This window comes from Dromiciops gliroides, chromosome X (genome assembly GCF_019393635.1).
Source record: "Dromiciops gliroides isolate mDroGli1 chromosome X, mDroGli1.pri, whole genome shotgun sequence".
NCBI lineage: Eukaryota > Metazoa > Chordata > Mammalia > Microbiotheria > Microbiotheriidae > Dromiciops > Dromiciops gliroides.
Window position 1 is genome coordinate 44,737,824 of NC_057867.1, and position 27,677 is coordinate 44,765,500.

Here is a 27,677-nt window from a genome sequence, read left to right on the forward strand (position 1 = left end):
CCTGAGTTCAGATCCGACCTCAGACACTTGACACTTACCAGCTGTGTGACCTTGGGCAAGTCACTTAGCCCTCATTGCCCTGCCAAAAACAAACAAAAAAATTATCTTCTTCCCTTCTCCCCACCCCCTCCTTAGAGGTGTATCTAGTCTCTGTGTCCTGACAAGTCCCATTACCACTTAATCCCTAGTTATGACAATATCTGTTTTACAGCAAAAAGTCCACCCTCCAATTAATGTTAGCATTAGCTACCCAGGTCTGGATAATGTTAAGCCAAATAAAGAAGAAACTGGAGGGGGCAGCTAGGTGGTGCTATAGTAGATAAAACATAGGCCCTGGATTCAAGAGGACCTGAGTTCAAATCTGGCCTCAGATACTTGACACTTACCAGCTGTGTGACCCTGGGCAAGTCACTTAACCCCCATTGCCCCGCAAAAACAAAAGAAGGAGGAGGAGGAAGAAGGAAGAAGAAATTGTAAAGGTTTGCTCCAGAATTGGGTTTCTAGAAGTACCAATCACATCCTCAAAGTGATCAATCCTGCTGATCTTTTGTCACTCTAATTAATTTCCAATATCATTAAGAATTTCTGCTTGCTCTCCTGAGATCTGGCATTAGTCAATATCATCAGCCCACATAGAATGAGAAGAACCTCAAATAAGCTCACCCAAATGAGATACTAGATGCTAGCATTTGCTAGAGTTGAGACAAGGTTTGAAAACAGGACCTGTCCTAGGGCACACAGCACGTTAGTGTCAGCATCAGAAATAAATTGTCTCCTAATTCCAAGTTCAGTAAGCTTTCCACTTTACTGCAGTGACCCCATTAGGCAGAGTTTGGACCTCAGCCATCGTATTGTTTGGATGGTGTAAACATGGCCACATACCCATGTGCACTCTTCGCTGGTTGCTGACAATGTGAGGGCTTAGCCAATGGAGCTAAAGTATAGTGATATGCATAACCTTTCCCTTGGTTGTTATCGGCAGAACACATTGGCCGTTGCTATGGTGGTTGGGTCATCCTGTCACCAGGCATCACATTTTTAATGTTCATGTTTGATTAAAAAAAAGAAAAGATGTACCATCATTCAGCCTACAGGGACCAATGTTCTGTTTATCTTCCCCACCCCCAACCCCGAATATGTTAGAGTTACTGCTTCCTCAATACAGGGCTATCTACCTCCCTGCAAGAGAAGAGAAATTCTGTGGAGCATGCCCATTAAGGTTAAACGGGTTAGAAGCAAAAGGTTTCCTTGGGTCAGCAATCGTTCTTATGATTTAATTGACATCTGGACTTTTGTCTGTGTACCTTCCGTTAGATATTTTCAAGGTCAGAAGAAGCCCTGAGTGGAAATGAGTGATGATTTTCAAGTACACATAAGCTGTGTTAGGCTTGCTTTGCACATGACCTTGGCAGCTCAGTGCCCCCCCCCCACCCCCCCCACACATACACATTGAGATCACATTCTCCCTAGTCCATACTGTATATAGTCAACTCTGCCTGAAGGCTTGAAGAAGTTTGAAAAATGATGTTTCATTTTTTGATGCTGCCTTGAAGGCCAAGTTCTCATTCGGTGGGGAAGATTTTTCCCTGGAGGTTGAGTAAGCTGCCCACATGCTTGGTGCAAGTTTTTTGGAACTTAGATGTAACTTAATGAACACATAACAGGGTCACACACATTTATTAATTATTTACTATGTTCTAGGATCTGGGAGTTACAAAATGATGAATGATACATTTCTTGAATTCAAGGGTCATATGTTCTGTACTAGAAAGGGCAATGGATTTTGAATCAGAAGACCTGTGTTCAAATTCTGGCCCCTCCACTTCTTAGCTATGGAACCTTGAGCAAGTCACTTCCCTTCCCTGGGTCTTAGCTTCCTCCTCAGTAAAATAAAGGGCCTAGATTACCTCTAGATTTCCTTCCAACTTGAAATCTGTTCTATGCCAACATGAAACATGAAGAAGGGCATACAGGACACAAAGGAGAGACTGATGGCCAAGGAGAGAGCCACGCAAATGACAATGGTAGGAGGGGAAGGAAAGAATCAGAGAAGGCTTCATGGAAGAGGTAGCCCCTGAGCTAGGCTTTGAAGGAAGAGAATTTGAACAGTTCTGTTCAGATGAGGTGGAGGGCCATGGTTTGGGGAGGAAAATTGTCCATCCTACAATAAGAGAGACTGAGACAGAGCTCTGTGTCAATGGCACTTTATTAAAGGTCCATGGTCCCCTTTAATGAAGTAGACCCCAGATCTTCATTGCAATCTGACATGACCCCTTCTTCCAGGGTCTTGTCTTTCTTTCATGTTCTATTTTATTTTTTAAATAATAAACATTTTATTTAAAGTTTTGAGTTCCAAATTCTAACCCTCCTTCCCTCCCTCCCCTCTCCCCTCTCTAATGAGGCAAGCAATCAGGTATAGGTTATCCACGTGCAATTATGTAAAACATTACCATATTAGTCATTTTGTATAAGAAAACTCAAATGGGGGTAGCTAGGTGGAACAGTGGATAAAGCACCAACCCTGGATTCAGGAGGATCTGTGTTCAAATCCAGCCTCAGACACTTGACACGTACTAGCTGTATGACCCTGAGCAAGTCACTTGACCCTCATTGCCCTGAAAAAAAAACAAATAAAAAAATGAAAGAAATAAAGTGAAAAATATCATGCTTAAGTCTGTGTTCAATCAATACCAGTTCCTTCTTTGGAGGTTGATAGTATGCTTCATCATTAGTCCTTTGGGATTGTTTTGGATCATTGTATTGCTGAGAATAGCTAAGTTATTCATAGTTCTTCATCAAACAATATTGCTGTCTCTGTGCACAACATTCTCCTGGTTCTGCTCACTTCACTCTGCATCAGTTGATACAAATATTTCTAGGCCTTTCTGAAATCATCCTACTTGTCATTTCTTACAGCACAATAATATTCCATCCCCATCATATACCACAGCTTGTTCAGCCATTCCCCAATTGATGGGCATCCCTTTGATTTCCATTTCCTAGCCACAGATTTATTACCTGGGCATTCTAAAGCAGTATACAAAGCACGAAATTCCATTGGTTGGCATCTGATGCATAAGCCCAAATAAGCAAAAATGGTATGTCAGCCAGGTCACACACAGGTTGGGTGAAGCAGGGAGTATCTTTGCTAACTAGATGGTCATGAGATGGTCACTTGTTCATGTTGGATAAGAGAGAGTGGTCTCAAGGTATAAAAAAGTTGGAGGACTTTCCATGTAATTGAGTCACCTCCACCACACTGGACTTGGTCACCATGACAAGATAAAACAAGGATGGAGGGCCCCTAGTTAGCTTCCTAGGATTAAACTTACAACCTGCAGTTCACAGCTCTGGGGCCCAACATATAGACAGAACTTATAATCACTACTCCTATGGAACTATATCAAATTGATTACTACTGATTGGAATAGAGTAGGGGTCCCAATAAATTATTTATTATTATTTCTCACAATGGTTTGGGGTATGGGGACAGAGGTGGGGTGGAGTAGTTTGAGAACCAGGAAGAGCTAGTTGGCAAGTTTGGTTCAAATACAAAGGGTGTCAAGTAAGATAAGGATGAAAAGGTTCAAATCTCAGTTCTTATAGGCTGTGTGACCTTAGGCAAGTCACCTCTCCTCTCTGAGCCTCAGGATCCCAAGCTGTAAAATAAATATCATCTTACTAGTACTATATATCTTACAGAGGTGTCCCAAGGAAAGTGCTCTATAAACCTAAAAGTGTTGTTGAAATTTATTCTGAACAAAGGTTATTGGTTTTGCCTTCTGTGTCCATCCATTATTGCCTCTGCCGGCTACATGACCTTGGTGGCATTTTTCCTTTAGGATTTGTTAACTAACTCTAGTTAGTAATTTGAGGGTAAAAGAGGGATGCTCCTCAGTCTCTATCAGGGGAGACCAAATGTCTGGAGTGAGCAAAGAATTGGAGTGAAGAGAAGATCCCCCAGTGATGATCTGGGCTAGAGGGAAGAGAGTAATTAGGTTAGAGTAAAAGCAAAGTGTTTCAGGTCCTCAAAAGACTGGAACTCAAAAGGATAAAGATGATGTGGGTGGCAGAGGAAGAGGAAAGGCAACTCCATGCAAGAAAGGGAGAGGGGAGACTTGGCTAAGACTCTGGCCAAGGGAGTCTATGCAAACACTACTGGACAGAGGCATATGGACCAGCCAGGATGCTCTGTAATCCTAGGCACACCAAGAAGCTGCAGTAGCTAACCTATAAACAACACTGTAAGGATTAAAGGTTGAAGAGACCCTGGAGGTCGAAATGGTTCCCCAGAAGAGGAGACTGAGGTCCCAAGAAAGGAAGTGACTGCCTTACTCATTGTCCCCTAGTGAGTAGCAGAACTGGGATGTCAGTGTGGGACTTCTAACTGTAGATCTAAGGCTTTTAGCCTTCCCATCTCTACTAGAAATGTGTTTATTCTCTTACACACTTCTCTCATTGTCTAATTGTTTGTGTACAAGTCTTATGCGGTCCTTCCCCCCAATTATATCTTTGTGAATAAGTTAATTTGTCATATTTTGTGTCCCCAAAGTCCAACACAAACATGAAAACTCCTTTCACTGACGTATGGTAGATAATAATGGATCTTTGTACTAAATTGGGTGCAGTCTGTTTGGACACACCCACATACAAAAGAAGACTGCCTTAAGAATGGTATACACAATGACTACAATAATGCAAATGAAAAGAACAATACAATAAAATTGATGGCTGTGTAATTATAATGGATAATAGTGGCCCTAGCCAATTCAAGAGGAAATGGATCTTCCTCTTCTCCTTGTCCAGGTGGAAGACTATGGGGGTGGAGGATTGCATACACTCTTAGATGTGACTGTGTTTGGATCTGCGTGCCTGTCTTTCTTTGTTACAAGGGAAGGCTCACTTTGGGGGTGGGGAGAGGGGCAATATCCAGAAATTGCAGTAACATAAAACAAGGTGTCACAACTTTTAACACTGCCTGAGGCTAAGAGGGTTAGTATATGACAAAGGCCTTTGAATACCTGTTCCATTCCAAGTTCTGCTTTGAGCCTCCATCTCCTTTTCTAGAAAATGGGACTGATAACCCCTGTACTACCCAACTCCTAAAGATCAAATGATGTTAGTCATATCCCATAAAGCACTATCTGTCTCCTTATCTGTCATTACTGTGGCCACTACCTGACTACTGGTTATGATGGGGGGAGAGGGAGTGATGATTCCTACCTTCTGTCACAGAGCCTCTTGGCCCTCCATGGGAGGTGGTACTATAGATGGTATCACAGTAGAAGCAAAGGCAGAAAACCACCTCCTGGCTCTGGGCTTGGTGACAGCTCCAAGCTCACTTGTTTCAGAAGGCTGTTGGCCCCAATCCCTGATGCCATGGCCGATGGCTGGGGGGCAGAGGCACCAGGAGTTGGTTGTGCTTCTTAGCATCCTGGATCTTTTCCCAGATGGTTCCTTCCACCTCATGACTGAAGACTGCTCAAACTCGTGGGGAGACTTATGGCATTCTATATGGGCCACCTGTACCATGGCTCATCAGAGTTGTAGGGCATCCCCCTGTAGCCCCAATCCCACCCCCAAAATGTTAACTTTACCAAACCAAGCAATGCTTGGTGCATACTAAGTGCCATATGTTTATATATTCAGATGGTTAGGTAGCATAGTGGATAGAGCACTGGACTTGGAGTCAGAAAGACCTGAGCTCAAATCCAGCCTTAGATACTTAATAGTGGTGTGACCCTGGGCAAGTCACTTAACTTCTTTTTTTTTTTTCATTTTCAGTAAAATTTTGTTAAAGATCATTGAAATCACCAGATATAGAGACTGGGTTGCTAGATAGCTTTCTGGTGAGTATATCTAAAAGATATACAGATACATATATATATATACACATATATACTTATATATCTACATATATACACATATGTACATATATGATTTTTATATTTAGAAATTTTTATTAGCTACCCTTTTGTTCCTTTTTTGAATAAGAAACATTTTAATTTAAAGTTTTGAGTTCCAAATTCTATCCCTTTTTCCCTCCTTCCCCTCCCCCCTCCTTGAGGCAGTAAGCCATCAGATATAGGTTATACAAGTCACTTAACTTCTGTTAGCCTCAATTATCTCATCTATAAAATGGGTATGATAATAGTACCTTCTTATTACTCTTTTTTTTATTTGCAGGGCAATGGGGGTTAAGTGACTTGCCCAGGGTCACACGGCTAGTAAGTGTCTGAGGCCGGATTTGAACTCAGGTACTCCTGAATCCAGGGCCAGTGCTTTATCCACTGCGCCACCTAGCTGCCCCAATAGTACCTTCTTTACATGGTAGTTGAGAGGATCAAATGAAATATGTATAAAGTACTTTGCATACTTCAAGCACTAACACTATAATAGCTACTACCTACAATTATCGCCATACTTACTACTATTGTCAACGCATCCATCCATCCATCCATCCATTCATTCATTCAAGGAGGTAAATGAAACCTCAGGGGAGTGGGATACTCCCAAGGGGTAGGAGGCCACACTAAGTCTGGCCTAGCCTTGCTTGCTCAGGATGACTCAGTGATAGTGGGAATGAAAATGATTGAGGATGTTGGAAGTGTCTGGTCATGCTAATTTTCTCCAAATAGGACTCCAGACCTAGAGTTATTGGAATACTCAGAGGCCAACTAGTCCAACCCCCTCATTTTTGAGAGGAGAGAACAGACCCAGGGAGGGGAGGGGACTTGTTCAAGGTCACACATAGGCTCCTAGTTCTTTTTTTTTTTTAAGTGAGGCAATTGGGGTTAAGTGACTTGCCCAGGGTCACACAGCTGGTAAGTGTTAAGTGTCTGAGGCCAGATTTGAACTCAAGTACTCCAGACTCCAGGGCCAGTGCTCTATCCACTGTGCCACCTACCTGCCCCTAGGCTCCTAGTTCTAAGGGATGGCAGGGTCCTCAGAGGCCATCCAGTCCAACCCCCTTGTTTAGCAGAGGAGGAAACTGAGACCCAAGGAGGGGAAAGGACTTGTCCAAGGTCACAAAAGTATTTAGCGTCAGAGATAAGATTTGAACCCAAGTTCTCTGACTCTAAGATAGTAGTGTACTTTAGAGGAAGTATCATGTAATAAAATGAGATGACGTATGTAAAGGAAAGGCTATTGCCAGAGGTGACAAACTTTGGTTTCACTCCAGTTAGTACAAACCCACGTGGAGATCAGCTTATGCAGCTTACTGAATGGCTGCTGCCTAGGACATCCTTTGAGTTCCCTTCCATGCTACAGAAAACTTAGAAGTCATCTAGGTTGGGACAGTGCTGGGGCAATGGTCATGAGATTTCTTCCTTTCACTGATGTAGTCCCTCCAAATAAGGCCTCCCCGCCCATCCCCATCAGAACTAAGGTCACCACCAACCTCCTAGTTGCCTCCTTGTAGAAGCCTCCTGAACAAACCAATCCTTATCCCAAATGCCGAAAGTTACAGGTGTGTAGTACCGCAGAGGTGGGCAGCTAGGTGGTGCTGCAGTGCATAGACCGCCAGACCTGAAGTCAGGAAGACTCATCTTCTGGAGTTCAAATCTGGCCTCAGACACTTACTGCTGTGTGATCCTGGGCAAGTCACTTCACCCTGTTTGTTTCAGTTTCCTCCTCTGTAAAATGAGCTGGAGAAGGAAATGGCAAACCGCTCTGATACCTTTGCCAAGAAAACCCCAAATGGGGTCACAAAGATTGAACAACAAAGTACACTGGAAAGAGCACTGGCCTTAGAGTCAGAGGAACTGGGTTCAAATCCTGACTCTCATGTTTAACTACTTTTTTGACCTTGGGAAAATCATTTTGACTCTCTGTGCCTCAGTTTCTTCCTCTGTAAAAAGAAAAGGTTGGAATAGATGGCTTCTGAGGTCCCTTCCAGCTCTATAGCAAGCCCTTTAAATTGTCTGCCTCAATGTCCTCCCCTGTTTGTCCCTTCCACCTCTAGACCTACAATCCCATGCTTTGACTTCAGGAACCCAAGTCATCAGCCACAGCTACAACTTATCAATAAAGGTAACCCACAGATAAAGAACCAAATTCATTCATATTTATTTGAAGCTGAATTCTTTGGTAGCATCTTACAAAGTCTAACTTACACAGATAAAGAACCAAACTCATCTCTATTTGTTTTAAGCTGAATCCTTGGGAGCAACTCACATAGTGAACTGGAGGCTAGGGATAGGTATGGAAACTTAACTTTTCATTTCATTAATACAGAGACCTCTAGGGATGTGGTATCCTATATAAGTAAAATTATAGCTCTAAAGGATAATTAAGGCTTTTTTCCAGGGTTGTGGCATGAGGGAATTGTTTGGGGGAGGGCAGGGGAAGGGTTAAACTATTTCTTCCCCATGCTGGTCTGGGGACTGCCATGTGTGCACTTCATGTTCTCCAGGTCTTCCATCAATTCTCCAGGTTCTTGATCCACTCTTGTCTACTCAGGCATCTTCCGTTTTGCTCTTGTCATTGGCTCCTTGGTTGTTCCCAACATCCCCTAGACAAAAAACAACAACAACAACAACAACAACGACAACAACAACAACATAGCAAAGCTTCTTTTCACTGCCCCCAAACTCTCCAAATGTTTGGTTTACATGCACTGTCTTTCTTAGCCATTGACTCCATTCTTAACCCCCTACTCCCTCAGAGGCAGCCTTGCACATAGAGTTCCATAAGTGGGTTGAATCAAAGTAACTCCTCTTTCCTCCCTCCTCTGTCCTCCTCCTTCCACATGCCTTCTTCTTCCCTCTCTACAATAACCCTAATCCTCTCAGAGGAATATATAAGGAGTGGGAAGCCAGATGGGGAGATGGGAGAGGGAAAATGGGGAAAGGAACCAAGGAGGAGAACCGGAAGAGCTAGAGGAGAAAAGATGGAGCAAGGCAGAAAGGGATTTTTCTAACTGAAGCACAGAGGCATCTGCTTGTTAAAAAAAACAAATCAGGTTTCCTGGCCTCCTTCTTAAGGACCAAGCATGTGGCTCCAGAGGCCTGCCTTCCCTGTGCAAGGTGGGAAAGAAGACTTTGTGTCTGAGGAGCTGCTGGGGGAGAGGGGAGGCAGCGCTGAGAGATGGCTGCAGCTGCTGCTGCTGAACTCAAGGTCTGGAACGGGGAGGTGGCCCAGCTCTCCAGAAGCCTTCTCCAGGCATGTCACCTATGCTTCCAGCCTTCCATTTCTCTTCCTCCTTGCCTTCTGAGGGTTTGCTTGGGGACTGGAGCTTCTTACAGTGGCAAAGAGCTAAAAGCTTAAGAGCTGTTGCCCTCAGGGGCAGCTGGGTGGTACAGTGGATAAAGCACTGGCCCTGGATTCAGGAGGACCTGAGTTCTAATCTGGCCTCAGACACTTGACACTTACTAGCTGTGTGACCCTGGGCAAGTCACTTAACCCCAAGTGCCTCAAAAAAAAAAGAGTTGTTGCCCTTCTTGAGCATTGAGGAAACCTCTGGAGTCTGGGGGGAGGGGGAGCCACCCTCATCTTACACACACATACACCCCATTTCCTGTTCAGGTTGTATTTAGCCACACAAGACTAGTCTATCCTAGAAGCCCGTAATGGTTGCCTGCTTCAAGGTGTAATGAGATGAATCCTAAATAGGCACAAAAATCCCACCTCTGACACCAGTGAACTCTGTGACCTTGGGCAAGTCCCTTCCCTTCCCTGGGCTTCAGTATCCTCCTCTGTAAAAGGAAGGAAGCTAAAGTTGGACTAGGTAGCACTTGAGGGCCCTTCCAGCTCTCGATCTAAGATCCTATGTGTGACCCTGGGGACATCACTTCACTTCCATGGGCCTCAGTGCCCTCATCTGTAAAAAGATAGGGCTTAGACTCAGCTTATAAAGTCCCTCCTGTCACTAATATTTTAGGGTTTGTTCCATTGGAAGCAAATCCAATGCTTTATTTAGATGACATAACAATCTTTCTTCTCCACAGATTTGGTCACGTAGCCCCTTATTCTGCCAACTTTTGTTGCCTACTGATTAAAGTCAAATCCCTTTGATTGGCATTCAAGCCCCCTCCCTTGTCTGATGCCACCCTGCCTTTCCAGTGTAATCTCATGTTACTCCTTTCCATGCATCCTATGCCCCAGCCAAGCTGGACTTCTCACATCTCCCTGCCATTTTCTTTGAAATCCAACTCAAGATGCTTCTTCCTCTGGGAAGCCTTCCCATGCCTCCCTAGTTGTTAATGACCACCCCACTCTGACCTCACCCAGCACTTTGTTTTACCCCTCTCTAATGCTTTTCACTGGAATCATATATTAGTAGAGCCAAGGAGATCAAGGAGTAGATCCACCCCTTCTCCCATCATTCTACAGCTGGAGAAATTGAGAGCCTAAGTAGGGAAGTGACTTTTCTAAAGTCTAACTGAGGAAGTTAGTCACAGAACAGAGACTTCCACATGGGGCTCGGCCATTTCTACCGTGCCAATTTTGAACACTTGTTCAAAAATGACTCTCCCTCTCTGGGTTATTGCTTTCAGGTGCACAGTGCCCTCTTACGGTTTCCAGCTTTCCAGGGGCCTCCCCATGGTGATCCTCCCCTACACTTACCCTTCCTCAGGGTGCCCTGTTGACCTAGAGCACATATTATGAACCTTATCTGTGTCATTAGCCCCTTTGGCTATCTGGTGGAACCCCCTTCTCAGAATAATGCATACATATCTAGGATTACAAAGGAAATCAATTATAGTGAAATACAGTTTATATTTATTTATTTGACAGGGCAGTGAGGGTTAAGTGACTTGCCCAGAGTCACACAGCTAGTAAATGTCAAGTCTCTGAGGCTGGATTTGAACTCAGATCCTCCCGAATCCAGGGCCGGTGCTTTATCCACTGTGCCACCTAGCTGCCCCTAAAAATATTTTTAAAAGGTCCCAGGCCCCCAGGTGAAGAAGCCCTCCTCTAGATTTTTGCCAATCTACTTTTTCCATTGCAGTGGCACCTACCCTAAGGCATTCACTAGGCCCTTTAATGCCCTGACCCAGAGGAGTGACTGGAGATGTCAATTCAGGCACAGAGGCAGGTCAGATGGGGGAAAGAGAGACTCAGGGGCATGTGAGCCTTGAAAAACCCAGGAAGTCACAGTGTGCCTCCATCAGATTGTCCGCCAACATTTAGCGCCAGCCCTAGCTACATCCTGCAAAGGATGATAGGATTGTGAAATTGGAAAACTAAAACTCCCCCTTCATTCCCATACCTTTCAACATACACACCAGAGGTCTTCTAGCAAAACTGAGTGACCACTTGGCATGGATGTTCTAGAAGGCCCTCTTGTCCTGCTGTGCACAAAGTCTCTGAACCTAGATTTCTTTTAACACTGGTATGGGTTGGACTCTAAGGGCTCTTTCAACTCTGCAATTCCGTGATTCTTTGCTAGTACTTTCCAGAGCTCCTGTTTCACTAGCAGAGCCTTCAAGAACCCAGGATACCCTCCATGCCACAATGAAGTCTATTACAAGATGCCAAATAATCATGTCATTCTCCTGCTCAATAAGCTGCAGCGGTTCTCTATTACCTCTAGAATCAAATACACACTCTTTTGTTGGGCATCTAAAGTCCTTCACAACCTGGTTCTAATTTGCTTTTCTAGCCTTATTATACATCACTTTGCTTCATTTACTCTGCAGTCCAGCCAAAATGATCTCCTTGCTATTCCTCATGTTATGGGAATACAGTGGTGTTATGGGGTTAGGACTATTTTAAGTTTAAACTGGCCAGCTTCCTTGAGAAGACAGACACACCTTCAAGCAAGAGAGATGAGCCTATTAGGCATGGCTTCTGCCCAAGTGGCACCTGGGGGACAGAGATGACTCGAGAGATCAGAGTCACCTTTCACTCAACTTCTCCCTGCCCACCCACCCCCAGTGGGGGATGTTCCACCCTCAGGTGATCACCCCCAGTAAGGGAACTTTCCACAGTCAGATGATCACCCCATCTGTCCTTCCACCATCCGTCCTCTATAGAAGTTGGTTTTTTCCTTTCTCCTGCTCGAGGAATAGGTATCTCAGAGAATCATCCAAGGACTTCTCTCTTGGTTTCCTTTCTCTAGCGCCTGAATAAAATATTATTTTGTTCTAATTGGATCTGTGTATAAGAGGGTGTAATTAATTTTTGGGGGGTGAGGAAATTGGGGTTAAGTGACTTGCCCAGGGTCACACAGCTAGTAAGTGTTAAGTGTCTGAGTCCGGACTTGAACTCAGGTCCTCCTGACTCCAGGGCCTGTACTTTATCCACTGTACCACCTAGCTGCCCCCCGAGGGTGTAATTGTTTAAAGAGGAATTCCTAAGGACCCCCACATCACCAATTTCCCTGTGAAGGATCACTGGAGTGCCACACCCCTAACCCCTACAATGTGGAAGGGATAACTGTGCTACCTCCTACACCTTTGCTGATCCCACCTCAGCTGCTAGTGCTTCCCCATTGAAATCACCTTGAATCTACTTTGTACATATTTTGAATATTCTTAAAAGGGTTCATGCTCTTCTCACCCCCCAAAAAGGATGGAAACCCCTTGGGTATAGGAACTGTTTCATATTTGTCTCTGTCTCCCCAGCACTCAGCACTGTGCCTGTGACCCATAGTAGGCGATTAATAAATGTAAGTTAAAAAAAAAGAAAAAAAAAAGAAAAGAGGGCAGCTAGGTGGCACAGAGGATAAAGCACAGGCTCTGGATTCAGGAAGACCTAAATTCAAATCCAGGCTCAGACACTTGACACTTACTAGCTGTGTGACCCTGAGCAAGTCACTTAACCCTCATTGCCCCACAAAAAAAAAGAATAAATGTAAATTGATAGATTGATTGATCAGAGGATGAGTTTCCAAGCTTAAGTAAATGGGGCTGGAAGCTCATTTCCTGTTCTCATGACAATGGATGGAACTCCAGCTACTGCCCCCTTCTAATCCAAACTGTTAGTTTATTTGAAAAAAAAGCAATCCCTATCTCACGTATGTCTTTGTAAACCCTCCCAGGCCCTGCCTAGCTGGTGTCTGGGTAATTAAGATAACACACAGCCCAGCTGCATTCCCCTGAGGCCCCATGGAAATAGCCTACATTAACCCCAACACTCTAGTCTCACTCCCCATAGGGAATCTGAGCATTGCACTGGATGGCTTCTCTGACTAGAAAGAAAGGAACGGATGATCAAAGCCAACCCATGCTGGATTCTCCATTTTGAAACATTCTCTAGAAGGGAACAGAAAAGGACCCGTGCTCAGAGGAGCATTTTCACATGGTCTTTCCAATCCTCTGAATCTTTTCCATCAAAAGCCAGAGGAGAGACAGAGGTGCTAAGCACTGGTGTGCACTTGGACCAAGCATATACCTTTAAGGAAAGCTCTGTTAGGGTACAAAGTGGGAAAGGGACATGGAGCCATGCCGTATGCTGCCATGACGTTTCTATTGGTCTTATGAGGTTTAAAGTAGAAATGTGGTTTAGGGATTAGCATATGTGCCTGGGAGTTAGAAAGCCCAGAGTCCTTATCCCACCTTCTGATCCTAGCTGGTTTTTGTGACTGTGGATTTCTCAGGGCAGCTAGGTGGCGATGCAGTGGAGAGAGGGCAGGCACTGGAGTCAGGAGGACCTGAGTTCAAATCCAACCTCAGACACTTACTAGCTGTGTGACCCTGGCCAAGTCACTTAAACCTGTTCGTCTCAGTTTCCTCATCTGTAAAATGAGCTGGAGAAAGAAATGGCAAAACCACTCCAATATCTTTGCCAAGAAACCCCCAAATGGGGTCACCAACAGTCAGACATGACTGAAAAATAACTGAACAAATGGGTCTCTCATCTGTAAGATGCAAGAATGAGCTCTTAGGGCCCTTCTAGCTTTCAGCATTCTACACCTAAATCCCTATTTATCTCTTTAAAATATTATTGATATTCTTCTTTTAAAAGGACACACAGCTAGAAAATAGCAGTCAGAATTAGAACTCAACAATAGAAGGCAAGGACTGTGGCTTGTTGTTATTGTTTGATCTTTGTTACCCCCATTACCTATCATAGCACCTTGCCCATAGTAGGCACTTGTTGGATTGGAATGGTAACTTGGCCCTCAGACTCACAAGATCAAAGAATCTGAGAGTTAGAAAGGAATTTGGTAACCATCTAGCCCATCATTCCCAAAAGAACTCCCCACTCTAACCCACAAACAAGTGAACATCTATTGAGACTGTTGGTATCAAGTGGATGGAATCAAGGACAAGACCCCCTCCCACCCCAGCACTAGCTTCTGGTTCCCCCAGAACACCTCAGTAAAGATTTGCCAAATGGACTACACTGAGTCATGAGGTCCCAGCCTGCTCTGGTGGAGGTGGTTGGGTGCCAGGGGCCATTTGGATGTTGGCAGAGAGGTGACATGTGTGGCAATGGGAAGATCCCTTCTCTGTTAAATAAAGAGAATGAATAAGACAATCTCTAAGGCTCCCTCCTTCTTCGCTATCCTGTGCACTAAATTCTCTTTTGAAAAAGTTTTCCTGATGCCCTTTTTATGACCATCAGAATCACTTCCCTATGGCATTTCCCTTTCTGCTGCCCCTAGTCCAGTAGAACCCTCCTTTGTAACCAAGTTGAGATAAGCAAAACAAATCAGCATATTGGCCATGTCTGTTCTTCAGCTGTAGCCCACCACCCCTGTGACAAGAGTGGGGCATGCATCAGCATCAGTCCCTCATGACATCAGAGTGAGAACTAGCCTTCACGTCATTCTATACACTTAGTCTTGAACATCCCAAGACCCTAAAGAGTAAATCAGGAAAGCCACCAGCCAGCCCAAGGAGAAGTTCCTAACTTCACAACCCTCATCTTTCCAAGCAAGTGCAATGAAAGAAGAAAGAAAAAAGGACTCCAGAGGACTTCCCCACTCAGGGCTCTACAAAGGTTCCTCTTGGCTAACAAGATAGGCTCCAAATATCTTCGCTTGGCATTTAAGGACCTTCATAGGCTGTCACTAACCCTATCTCCCAGTGCTCCCCAAAATGGACTCACAAGACTGGTCTACTGACTTTCTCCTCCCAATGCACAGTATTCTCATTCCATTTTGTATTCCTTCCTATGCATGTTTTCTTCAGCTGTTCATCATGCCTGGAATTCCCCTTCCCTCCCCAGTTCCCTTCCAAATCCTCCCTAGCCTTCAAATACCACCATAGACTACCCATGTTCTTAACCTGAGGCCTGTGAACTTATTTTTAAAAATATTTTCATAACTGTATATCAATATAATTGGTTTACTTTATAATTTTATACATTTTATCTTGTGCCTTTAAAAACACTATTCTGAGAAGGGATCCAGGATATCTGCCGACCTTGGTCTCCAGAAGGCCCTCTCTGACCCCTTCAGGCTCCACCTAGAGAACGTGTCTGTGTCTCCCATTTGGAAACAAGATAATAATGACAAGAACAATACCACCATCAATAATGACAAACATTTCTGTGGCACTGTAAGATTTGCAAAGTCATGTCCTTGCAATAGCCTCATGGGGGAGACAGTCTAAGTATCCAACCCCAATGCTTGTTGAAATCTAAGCAACAGGCATTCTTTGTTGACTTACTTGGTCTTTCCTGTGGGACAGGAAAGGTCATCTCCCCCCCCTCCCCCACTTTGAGCTGATTACAAATTTCTTACAGAATGCTCTTCAATGTCCTAGGACTTGAACGAAGAAGTACAATGCTATTGTCAAACCTGAAGGTTTGACCTCATCACCCACAAGGAATCCCCCAACACGGACTCTGAATTGGATCTCCTCCATCGCCACAGGAAACATCTCTGGCGAGATGATCACAGGATTATTGAAAAGGATTATCTCTGCTGGATCTTTCAAAGAATTTGAAATAGTATTGATGCATGACTGGGAGACATTCATCATTTAGGATTTTAGAGTAGCAAATAAAGCAGTTAACATTCTTTCAAAGGACCCCCTACTTATATCAAAGTTTAAAAACCAGGTTATTTGTAATACATTTGGAAAATACTGTCACATATGTTGACCACTGCAGAGGACTTAGAACTAAAAAAGTAGCCAACACATACAAAAGCATTAGTTGTTACCACGGCTGCTGCTGTTGGACGGAGGGGTGGGGAAATGGACCAGTGGACCCATGGATAAGCTCTACTGGGATGGGGCAGTGTTGAAGGAAAGCAAGGGGAGACAAACTCAAAGGTTAAGGGGAGAGGTAAGCAGCTTGTTCAGGTTTAACTCAGTAAACTATTGTTTAAAATAATCAAGATTCAGCCAAAATAAAGCTTTATAACACAAAAAGCCATACCTTGAATCGCATCCAAATGAACCATCTGCCAGTACAAACTAGAGAGTATGATTCCTGAATACACTGAATACTAAGTTAGACATAGCTGTGGAAAAGCCTTTAATCACCAGCAATAAATACACAATTCATCTATCAACTTCTGTACACATAAGTAAGGGAAAGAAGAGAAATGACTCCATATTCATTGGTGGAAAGGGGTTTTGTTTGGCTGTTGCTGTTATTGTTGTTACTAGTTTGTTTTGTTTTGTTTTTCCAGGGCAATGAGGGTTAAGTGACTTGTCCAGGGTCACACAGCTAGTAGGTGTCGTGTCTGAGGCTGGATTTGAACTCAGGTCCTCCTGAATCCAGGGCCGGTGCTTTATCCACTGTGCCACCTAGCAGCCCCTTGTTGTTACTGTTTTTCAAGAAATGGGTTATTAGTTGAGTCTTGGATGCAGAGGGGGAAAAGAAGTTACCAGAAGCACTGATAACAGCCCAGGCACAAAAATGGTGATGATGATATGACATTAACCTGGCAATGGTCTAATGATTTTTGCTAAATTGGTATTTTGGGCCAAGCTTCAACCTGGTTGAAAATATTTTGTAAATGGGGGCAGCTAGGTGGCACAGTGGATAAAGTACCGGCCCTGGGTTCAGGAGGACCTGAGATCAAATCCAGCCTCAGACATGACACCTACTAGCTGTGTGACCCTGGACAAGTCACTTAACCCTCATTGCCCCATTAAAAAAAAAGAAAGAAAAGGAAAATATTTTGTAAAAACATAAACCACACTCAATTCATTCACAGAACGCTTTTCAATTCCCAGGCAACCAATGAAAAAATTTCCTAAACTCCCCCCAGTTTGTCAGCTTGGACATTAGCCCAGAAGGCACCTCCAAAGATAAACCTTTACAATGGAGCAATTCTGCGTCTTTAAAGACGTGTGTTAATTAAGTACTCAGCCTGCTCCATAATGTTACTAGAGATGCCCACAGCATTTCTAAGAAGTGTCAGAAATTATTATAAAATTACCAAAATACAGAGAAATTAATAGCTGGTGGCTAGAAGGGCAGGTTGCATTTTAAAATTTGGGAAATATCCATTTTAATGTAAATAGGGATAAAATACTTGATCTTGTATCTTTCTGCTAATTCCCTATGTCTATTGGATAACAGACTTTTATTACAGATATTTGATGGAAAGATTTTCCCAATCCCCAATTGGAATTTTCCCTCCCCAAATCAAAACACTGGCTTTGTTCTTGTAACAAGCTTCTAAATGTTAAGTAGTAAAAAATACCGATTTTATCATTTTATGATCTCCTTTATCCCTTATTTGGCCAAGAATTTTTCCTCTAGGGGGCAGCTAGGTAGCACAGTGGATAAAGCACCAGGCCTGGATTCAGGAGGACCTGAGTTCAAATGTGACCTCAGACACTTGATACTAGCAGTGCGACTCTGGGCAAATCACTTAACCCTCATTGCCCCGCAAAATAAAATAAAATAAAGAAATTTTTCTCCTAGCCATAGTTGTAGAATTCACTTTTTCCTATTCTGCTCCAATTTTTTAAATGATAAGGCTTTTTATATTTAAGTCATGCGGCCTATTGAGGTATATGATGTGAAATGCTAATTTAAGCCTATTTTCTGCCAGTCAGGGAATTTTAAATTGAAAGACTTATGGTATCTTCTGAATGGAACATTAAATAATATTCATATTTCTCAGCACAACTTGGTACCCTTTACAAAAACATACCATGTGCCTAGGGCACAGAAAGGTTATAAATAAATGTTGAAAAGCAGGAATACTAAATTTATCCTGTACTGTTCACAACCCAATAAAACCAGTAATTAACAAAGGGAAAATAAGCAAAAGATAAAAACTGAAGTAGAGACTTAATAACACTAATATATCTTGGTGGATTGCTTCCCAGATAGTTTATGCATTTTGTAGTTATTTTGAATGGAATTTCTCATTGGCATTTCCTGCTCTTTTTTGTTTTTGCTAAATAGAAATGCTGACAATATGGGGGATTTATTTTGTAACCTGCTACTCACCTGAAGCTATTAATCATATCAATTAAGTTTTTTCTTTATCCTCTACAGTTTCTTGAGGAAATTATCACATCATCTCTAAACAGGTCTAATTTTGTCTTCTCTTTGACTCCACATTCTAAGGTCCCTTCTGCCCCTAACAACGAGAAGCATTCTATAGTGGTCAGACTCTTGTACTTGAGATCAGGAGAGACCCAAGTCCAAGTTCAAATGTTGATCTTACCTGTATACTTTTATTTCTCCCCTCTTATTGCTATTTCTAGAAGTTGAAATCAAATAATAGTGAGAAGGGACATCCTTGCTTCACCCTTGTATTTATGAGTAAAGTTTCTTGTGTTTCTCCAATGCAAAAAATGCTAACTTTTGGTTTTTGATAAATATTTTTGTCATATTTAATAGGGAGCATACCATGACTATCCCTTATAGGGTTTTGGCATAAATGAGTAATGTATTTTGTCAAAGAATTTTTCTGTATCTGTTGCTATAATTATGTGTTTTCATCAGTTTTTTTGTTTGTTTTTTCGTTTTTTAGTGAGGCAATTGGGGTTAAGTGACTTGCCCAGGGTCACACAGCTAGTAAGTATTAAGTGTCTGAGGCCGGATTTGAGGTACTTCTGACTCCAGGGCCAGTGTTCTATCCACTGTGCCACCTAGCTGCCCCTAGTTTTGTTTTTAATGTGACTAATTATATTGATAAACATTTTTCTAATGGCAAACTATCCTTGCATGCCTCCTATAAATCCAACTTGGTCCCAGTGGATAATTTTTTATTAAATTGGATAAAGTACCGGCCCTGGATTCAAGAGGACCTGAGTTCAATTCCAGCCTCAGACACTTGACACTTACTAGCTGTGTGACCCTGGGCAAGTCACTTAACCCTCATTGCCCCTCAAGAAAAGGAAAAAAATACCCAATATTCACAGAGACACACATGAATGAAAAATATTTTAAAGTATTACTTTCTCAGCTAGAAAAGCCATCAGTTTCTACTCCAGATATCCAACCCTCTCGAAGAGCCCTGAGCCATAAATATAACATGATATTACTCTCATCTCTTTAACCCTATAAACATTTTCCCCACAATAACCTAGTTAGATAGTGAAAAGACAAGAGTTATAATTCCCATTTTTCAAAGAATGAAAATGAGGCTCAAAGTTGGGAAGTGACTTGCCCAAGGTCACACAGCTGGTAAGTGTTTTACTGATGCCTAATAGGCTCATAGATTTAGGGTTGGAAAGGACCTTAGAGGTCATCTAGGGCCAACACTCATTTTACTGATCAGGAAACTAAAGTCCAGAGGGGCTTAATGTAACTCACGAAATTAGAAAGTAAGGCAGAATTTGAACTCAGGGTCTCTGACTTTAAAGCCAGTCTAAAACTGCTTCAAAGTAGGGTCTTTCAACTTCAAGAGGCACAATAGTGCACAGAGGGCTGGGCCTAGAGACAGTAAGACCTGAGTTGAAATCTGGTCCAAGACACTTCCTAGTTGTATGACATTGGGTAAGTCACTTCACCTCTGTTTGCCTCAGTTTCCTTATCTATCAAATGGGGATAACAATAATATCACCTACCTCGTGGGATTGTTGTGAGGATCAAATGAGATTATATTTGTATGATACCTAGCACAGTGTACGGTACATGGTAGGCACTTAGTAAATGTTCCTTCTTTCCCTCCCTTCAAGTCTAGTGTTCATTTGTACTGTTTTACTACACCTTGTCCACTATATTATAGTTGCCATCCCTTCTCCCCCTCCTCTGTTCCATTCTCTCAGGGCCCTGCCCTCTTTACTTTCCAAAGTTACAGCAGACAGTTATCTCAATGATTATGTGTTCAGAGCTGAAAAGAGGTGAATGGTTTACCCCTCTTAGGGAGGCTAGACAGTTCTGTAACCACGGGAAAGAATTTTACAGGTATAATAATAGTTCTCATCACAGAACATCAGAGCTGAAGGAAATAGACTTTAGAGATCAGAGTCCCTTCTCCTTGTTTGTTGTTGTTGTTCAGTTGTATCTGACTCTTGGCGACCCCATCTGGGATTTTCTTGGCAAAGATACTGGGGTGTTTTGCCATTTCCTTCTCCAGCTCATTTCACAGATGCGGAAACTGAGGCAAACAGGCTTAAGTGACACATCCAGGATCACAAAGGGAAAGTGTCTGAACTCACATTTGAACTCAGGTCTTTCTGACTGCAGGCCTGTCATTCTAGCCACTGCAGTGCCACCTAGCTGTCCTATCTTCTTGTTACCAATTGAGGAAAATAACTTCTAGAGAGGGTAAGAGACTTGCCCAAGACCACATAGTAAGTTTATGGCAAAGCTGGCTCTAGAGCTGCTTTTCTGTCTATTATTTTATTGTAAAGGGCCTTAGATTGGGAGTCTTGGTACCTGACCTACTGAGGAGGTAGGGCGGGGCCTCAGAGATGGCCGGGTGGGGTTAAGGCTGAGGATCACAGAACACCAAAGCTGGAACTGGCTTCAGAGACTATCTAATCTAGTTCAAATCCCTCATTTTACATAGGAGGAAACTGAGGCCCAGGGAAGGAAATGAACTTGCCCAAGGTTCCAGAGATAGTAACGGATTCTAGAGTACCCAAGTCTTTTGATTCCCAATCCAGTAGTCCTTTTCTTTTCTTTTTGTTTTCACACAATCAAGGCAACATTTATTCATTAAAAAGATTTGTTCACAGTTGACAACAAGGTTAAGCCAGAGGGGACTCAAGGATGAAACTGGAATGAGGACAATAAATGAAAGATGGGGAAAACTTGCAAAGATTTTGATAACAAATCTTTTTGCCATCAAAAATGTTCAGACAGTCCCAGATGTGCTTCTGGGGAAGTGGGAATATCACTGAAGAAAACAAAGATGGGGGAAACAGCTGGACCAGACCAAGAAGACACAGAGGAGATACGTTCTGGGGAGACACAACTATGAGGGCATCAAGGGACCCCTATTCAAAGTATGTCAAGGACAAAAGACCAAGAGCATCACCAAAAACAAACCCAACCTCTCCCACCTTATTAGAGGCAGCTAGGTAGCACAGCGGATAGAGTATTAGGCTTGGAGTCAGAAAGACCTGGCTTCAAATCCTGCCTTAGACACTTACTGGCTACATTACCTGGGATGTATCATTTACCCTCTCTCAGCTTCACTTTCCTCATCTGTAAAATGAGATGCTTGAAATCAATTGTCTCTAAGGCCCCTTCCTGCTCTAAATCCAGGACCCTATTGTTTCCCGCCCAAAAGAGAACATCATTAACCCATAAGCCCAATTTCCCATATATGTAAAGTAAAAATATCTCTATACATAATGAGATTAAGAAGGGTATGACAACTGTATTACAAAGGAACAGGCAGACTTTCCAAAGTGACATTCCACATAAGGCCAAGTCATTACTACATCACAACTGACTGCAAGCTGAAAACAATACAAAATGTCAGGGGCAGCTAGGTGGCACAGTGGATAGAGCACCGGACCTGGATTCGGGAGGACCCAAGTTCAAATGCAGCCTCAGACACTTAACACTTACTAGCTGTGTGATCCTGGGCAAATCACTTAATCCTTATTGCCCCACAAAAAAAAATGTCACTCTGCTCATTGTTTGCTTATTTAAAAGGTGAAAATGAGCCAAATGCTACCTGAAAGACTCTCTCTCAACAAGTTTTCTCCCATATACTTAGACAGAATTCGTTAAAAGATCCAACAGAGATAACTTTGTTTGACAACCCTCTGATCATTCATAACAAGTGAGGTATAAAATGAGGAAAATATGCTCACCAAAGGTGTCTGCTACCATCATGGAGGACAACCAGCAGGGAGGGATTCCCTATAGAAGGGAAAGGCCTTCAACTCTTCCTGCTTCCAGATGACATGCTCACTATATCAAGTTCTGGAATCCTAAATGAGATCCAATCTCTAAAAATTTTAACCTAATTATCTATACGGAAAAAAAGACAAGTGGATGAAGAATGCCTACTGCCAACACCACAGGACTTGTTCACTGGTATACATAAATGCATACACACATATGCATATCTATATACATCTCTCTCTCTCTCTCTCTCTCTATATATATATATATGTGTGTGTGTGTGTGTGGTATATATTTATATATTTGTAAATATATACTTATATATATACACATATATCTGTAGATATATATATATATGTGTGTGTGTGTGTGTATCTACATGGATAAAGATATAGATAAAGGTACAGATATAGATACAGTTAGAGATAGAGAGATGGAGATGGAGATGGATCTTGGACAGACTCTACAAACAGATTATGTATTAAGTCTGGTATTGAACAAGAGGAAACCCAGCTAACTTGCCTTCAGGAAATTGCAAAGTTCTTTTTAGAACTCCAAGTTCCTTGCTGAAACCAAATTCAAGCTTTTAAATACCAATCTGTTGTATGGTTCTGAATCATGGAACACTACAGGCACTAAAGCAGGGGTTCTTAACTTAGGGTCCATGAACTCATTTTATTTGTTTTGTTTTTAATATTTTTGATAAGTAGATTGCAAGAGAATCGGTTTCCGTTGTAACCCTGTGTTTTTCATTAGCTGTATTTACAAATAGAATCCTGAGAAGGGGTCCACAACACAAAACCGGGTTAAGGACCCCTGATCTAAAGAACAGAAGTGAATGTTTACCCAAAGAGTGCTAGGGAGGTACACAGTGGGCACAAACAGGCCATAACCCATTATAAACCAGGAGTTATGAAACATTAGTGGTATAAGAGATGTTATCAAAGGGATCTATTAGCTGAAAAGATAAAAAAAAGAGGTAGGTATGTGGTGAGAAGGTTCCCCAACACTTTAGGTAGGCCCCTGGTAAAAAAAAAAAAAAAAAACCCAAGTGAGAACATGTACTTTGCTAATAAGCACAGAATAGGTGGGTGCAGATTCATTGTAATCTGCATCCTATGAGGGACATGAATTTTAGACAAATCACAGACCCATTTGTGTATTAAAGGATAAAGAAGTTAACTAAAAAAGTTTAAATTGACCTTAAAATCCCGGGGAAGACACAAAGATTCTCATCTTCCCTCAGCTGTTCTCCAGGGAGAGGAGCAGGAGCCTTGAGTAGACAGTTAGTTTGAAGATGCTAAAAGCTAGAAAATGGTGCTGTTCTTATTCCTGATTTCATGACAGGTTTTGGAAAACACATGAAGCAATAGGCTTATGGGGAACCAAGGTTCAAGTCTTTTTGGTAAGTTTCTCTATCTTAGCCTTCACACCTACCCTGCCCCTAAATCTCTTCCCTATCCCATTTATGAAAAAGTTTATGACCAGGCAAATCTATTTTTGAAAATCTTGATAGACTCAACCATCATGGGAGGAATCTTACCCCTAAGTATTTTCTTAGAATGCTCAGAACTTACATTGCTGCCTGATGGAGCCAAGTGGGCACCGCTAGTGCTTGGGCCATCAGATGGCGCCTTGTCTTGGGCATGGCTGTGACCACTGTCAAGGGAGTTTCTGCTGCTCAAGGCATACTGGAGAGGCTTGATGCTGGCATTTTGGAGAACCACCGTTCCTTCCACTCTCAATATCTGTCTTCCTGAAATATCAGAAGGAGACCTGGACACAGGGTTAATAAATACCATCTTGGTCCGTCGGCCTTTGGGTCTTCTGGCATGAGCCAATCGGATTGAATTGGTTAAGTGGCGAAGCCGCATCTCCCGAGCATCATGGAGGCGAAGGTACATCTCACGCCAGGACTCAAATTCTTTTGGCAGTTCTCTTCTAAAATCTCGAGAGCAGTGAACTTTCCACAGGTTGTCAGAGTCCTCCAGGAATATAGGATTGTAGTCCTCGATTCTATAGAGCTGCTCGGGGGAACACTTCTCAAAAACTGGTGTCAGAATATTATAGGGCACTTGTCCAACTTCATAGATTAAGTCTATATTCTTCTCGAGGACCCTAATGCATTGTTCATACAGGGATAACACCCTTGGTGCGGAAGAATTTCTAAAGCCTGAGTATACGTTCATTTTGGAAGTAACCCTACCTACAGGTAATTCAGCTACTGTGTTCTCTTGGGTGGCGGAGGGTACTTGTTTTTGTGGATAAAAGTGGGCATTCGCTTCACCAGAAGAAAGAGGACAATAAACAGGCTGCACTGACAGAAGAGGCTGACAAATGACCTTAACTGATGATGAAACTGACCTTGAGGAGAGGGCTGGTAATGCTGGAATCACACGAGAGCTCTTTGGGGTATTGGCTGAACCAGCTCTAGCCTGGTGCTTCTTTGGCTGGCTAGAATTTTCCTTGGGTAGTTCTTTACTGGTGCTTTTAATGGCAGGTTTAATACTGTTCGGCTTCAGGTGGCCCTCCTTTCTGCTACCAGAAGTTGGAATTTTAGCCACCCTTCCTTTCTTAGGCTGGTCATAGACAAGGTATGATTCAAAGGACATCATGTGCTGTTCAAAGCCATCTTCCTCCTCTGACTCTTGAATTCCTTGAATTTTGGAGGGTGTTGTGTTTGCATTAAGGGGCTTCATTCTCTTCTCCTGTATCTTTAACTTGTTAGAAACTTCTTTATCTTTTACTTCTGGAGTTAATTCTCCTTTCTCTGTCTCTCCATGCAAGCTGTCCACCCTTAGCTTGGACTTTTCTACTTTTGTTTTCTGAGCATCCTTGCCTTTTGGTTTATTAATGGATTTGTCAGGAGCTATATCTGAAGGAGGGCCAGATTTCGTCTTGCCACTGTTGCCCTCTGTTTTCTTCTCTCTCTTGGGAGCACTGGGCACTGCCTGTTTCTCTTTGGGTCTGATTTTAGAGGATGGATTTGAATCCTCTTCTCTGGAAGCAACCTTAGGTAGCTTTTCTTGGCTCAACTCAAAGCTCTTCCCTTTCCCCTTGTCACTCAACTGAGATTTTTTTTTCTCAGAAGACTTGTGACCTCTGCACTGATGATGCTGGCGATGGACAGCCACTTTGACTTCAGGTTTCACACGACGTCTCTTTGGGTTGCCTCCTTCTTTGTCCTCAATAACCTGACTATGCCTTTTGTGGGGCTTCTGGGCTGGCCTGAGCTGATCTGACGGTTTTTCTTGGGTTTTGCCATAGTCCATGAACACTTGTTGAGGGTTTGTGGAAGCCTGAGATGACAGAACATGATACTTGTTTGATAATTCACAGTCCGAAGACCGCAAGAATGAAAACTGGTTCCCAGACCTCTTCCCAATCTCCCCTGCTTTTTTCTCCACTTTGACATCCCCTCCAGTCCCCACTTTTCTTGTTTCCCCCTCTCCTCTTGTCCCCACTTCTCCTGTCTCCTCTTTTCCTCTCGTCCCTATTTTTCCTGTCTCCCCTTTCTCTCGATTCTCTCTCGATTCCCCTTTTGCCATCTCCTTTCTGGTCTCCCCTTTTCTTGTATCCCCTCCTCCTTTCTGCATTTTGCCGGTGATGGCCTCTCTTCTGTCATTTTCACTTGCTCTTGCCTCTGCACAGGGTGAGCCTTTAAGGCTTTTATCAAGTTTTCGGTATTTCTTTGTCCCGCCCTCTGGACTGCGATCATCCCCCCCTACCTCCTTTTCCTTGGGCAACGAGTCCCGGGTGCGTTTTCTGGAGAGTCGTCCCTCAGACAACTGCGTCCGCCGCTCCTGCGTCCGCCGCTCCGGCTCATTAGTCTGGGCAGCGGTTTTCGGCACCGGCACGAGTTTCTTCCATTGGGCCACTAGGCCTCTGGCCATGGCTGCGACTCGCTCATATTTCCGCAAGGCATTCACGGTTTTCCCCACGCCAGTCCCCACGAGAATGTCCAGTGTGATTGGTAAACGAGAGAGACTCTTCAAGTGTTTTAGTAGTTTGGGGGGCGTGGGGCTTCGTACGAGCTGGGCCTGTAGGCGCCCCACTACCTCAAACAGCGAAGAGTTAAGCGAGTCCGCCATTACTCTCCCGCTCCGCTACCGGAACTGGGGTGCATGGCACGTTCAGTGGCATCCCCAAGAGGCAGGAAGAGGCAGAAGAGGAATGACGTTTGGGAAAGGGTGGGGAATGAGATATCAAGTGTGAGGGAGGGGAAAACAGGTGGAAGGGGATATTAAGAGGGAATGGGGCATTGAGGGGAAAACGTAGTCATGAAAAAAAAACCAAGAGAGAAATGAGTGAAAGGGTGACGTGTAGAGGAGATGGACACCAGAGAGGGAGGAGGAAAAGGAGAGGGGATAGAGGAAGAAGGGACAAATCATTGGGGGTCATGGAAGAGAGAAGCGGCCAGATGAAAGGGGGAGGGGAAAGAGAAGGGTAGACAAAGTGGGTAGGAAAGGGAGAAGGAAAGAGAAGGGTAGAGAAATGGAGTGGGTGGGCACAAAACTGGGATGGGGAGGAAAGAGATTTGGGGGAGCCAAAGAGGGGAAGGAAAAGAGGCAGGGAAGTATAGAGGTACCTGATGGTGGGAGGGGGAAAGAAATAGTATGGGAAGGATAAAGGTGGGCCTCTTTCCCCCTTTATTTCCCACCCTTTTTTTGAGGAGGCAATGAGGGTTAAGTGGCTTACACAGCTAGTAAGTGTCAAGTGTCTGAGGTGGGATTTGAACTCAGATTTTCCTGAATCCAGGGACAGTGCTTTAACCACTGCACCACCTAGCTGTCCCCTATTTCCCACCCTTTTAATGGAAGGCAGGAGAGCAAATAGAAGGGGAAGAGGGAAAGGAGTCAAGATGAGGGAGCAGGGAGATAGGGGAACGGGTGGGGAGTAGAACCAAGGGAAGATGGAGGCGAAGGAAATGGAAGAGAAAGTTTAAAGGATAAGAAGGGGAGGAAAGAAAAGGACCAAAAGGAGTGTGGGGAAAAAAGGAGTGAGGAAATGGGAGGGAAGAGGACAGAGACTAGAGGAGGCAGGGAGTGAGGGGGTGGGACTACCCTAAGAAGGGGAAGGGGGGGTGGGAAAGGAAAATAAGAAAGGGGTTAGGCCCATCCCTCCAGCTCCCTGTATATCTTGCTGACTGAATGACTCTTCTTTCCAATACGCAAAAATGTCTAGACTCCAGTCTGGCTTCTGCAAAGGCACCATAGACTTTGACATGGTTAAGAAGTTCTCTGATACAGTAGATGGGGGAGACAGGGCCCTGTTGATTGTTTATGACCAAAAGCTTCCTCCATAACCCACTCCTGGAAGTCACTGACTAGCATCCTTCCTTCCCCTCTTCTGAGGATAGGGAGCTGGAGCTGGAAGAGACCACAGATAAGGCTTGGCCCAGCTGAGGAAGCTCAAGGGTAAAGGACTTGCCCAAAGTCATGTCCAGTGCAGAGTTTGAACTGAGGGCATAGATCATAAGATCATAGCTCTCTATAGCCAAAAGGGACCTCACAGGCCATCTAGTCCAACCCTCTCATTTTACAGAGGAGGAA

The 27,677-nt window shown here is 43.5% G+C and overlaps 1 protein-coding gene across 1 annotated transcript in view; it reads right to left on the reverse strand.

Moving 5' to 3' along the window:
- LOC122733938 (elongin-A-like) overlaps positions 1–26,216 on the reverse strand; it is a 60,622-nt gene extending 34,406 nt beyond the window's left edge. Inside the window, exons 1-3 of the mRNA XM_043974638.1 lie at positions 25,226–26,216; positions 24,490–25,000; positions 23,703–24,243 (exon numbers count right to left, since the gene is read on the reverse strand). Of these exons, the coding sequence (XP_043830573.1) occupies positions 23,703–24,243; positions 24,490–25,000; positions 25,226–26,216 (2,043 nt within the window). The remainder of the gene's footprint in view (positions 1–23,702; positions 24,244–24,489; positions 25,001–25,225) is intronic.
- Positions 26,217–27,677: the final 1,461 nt, after the last annotated feature.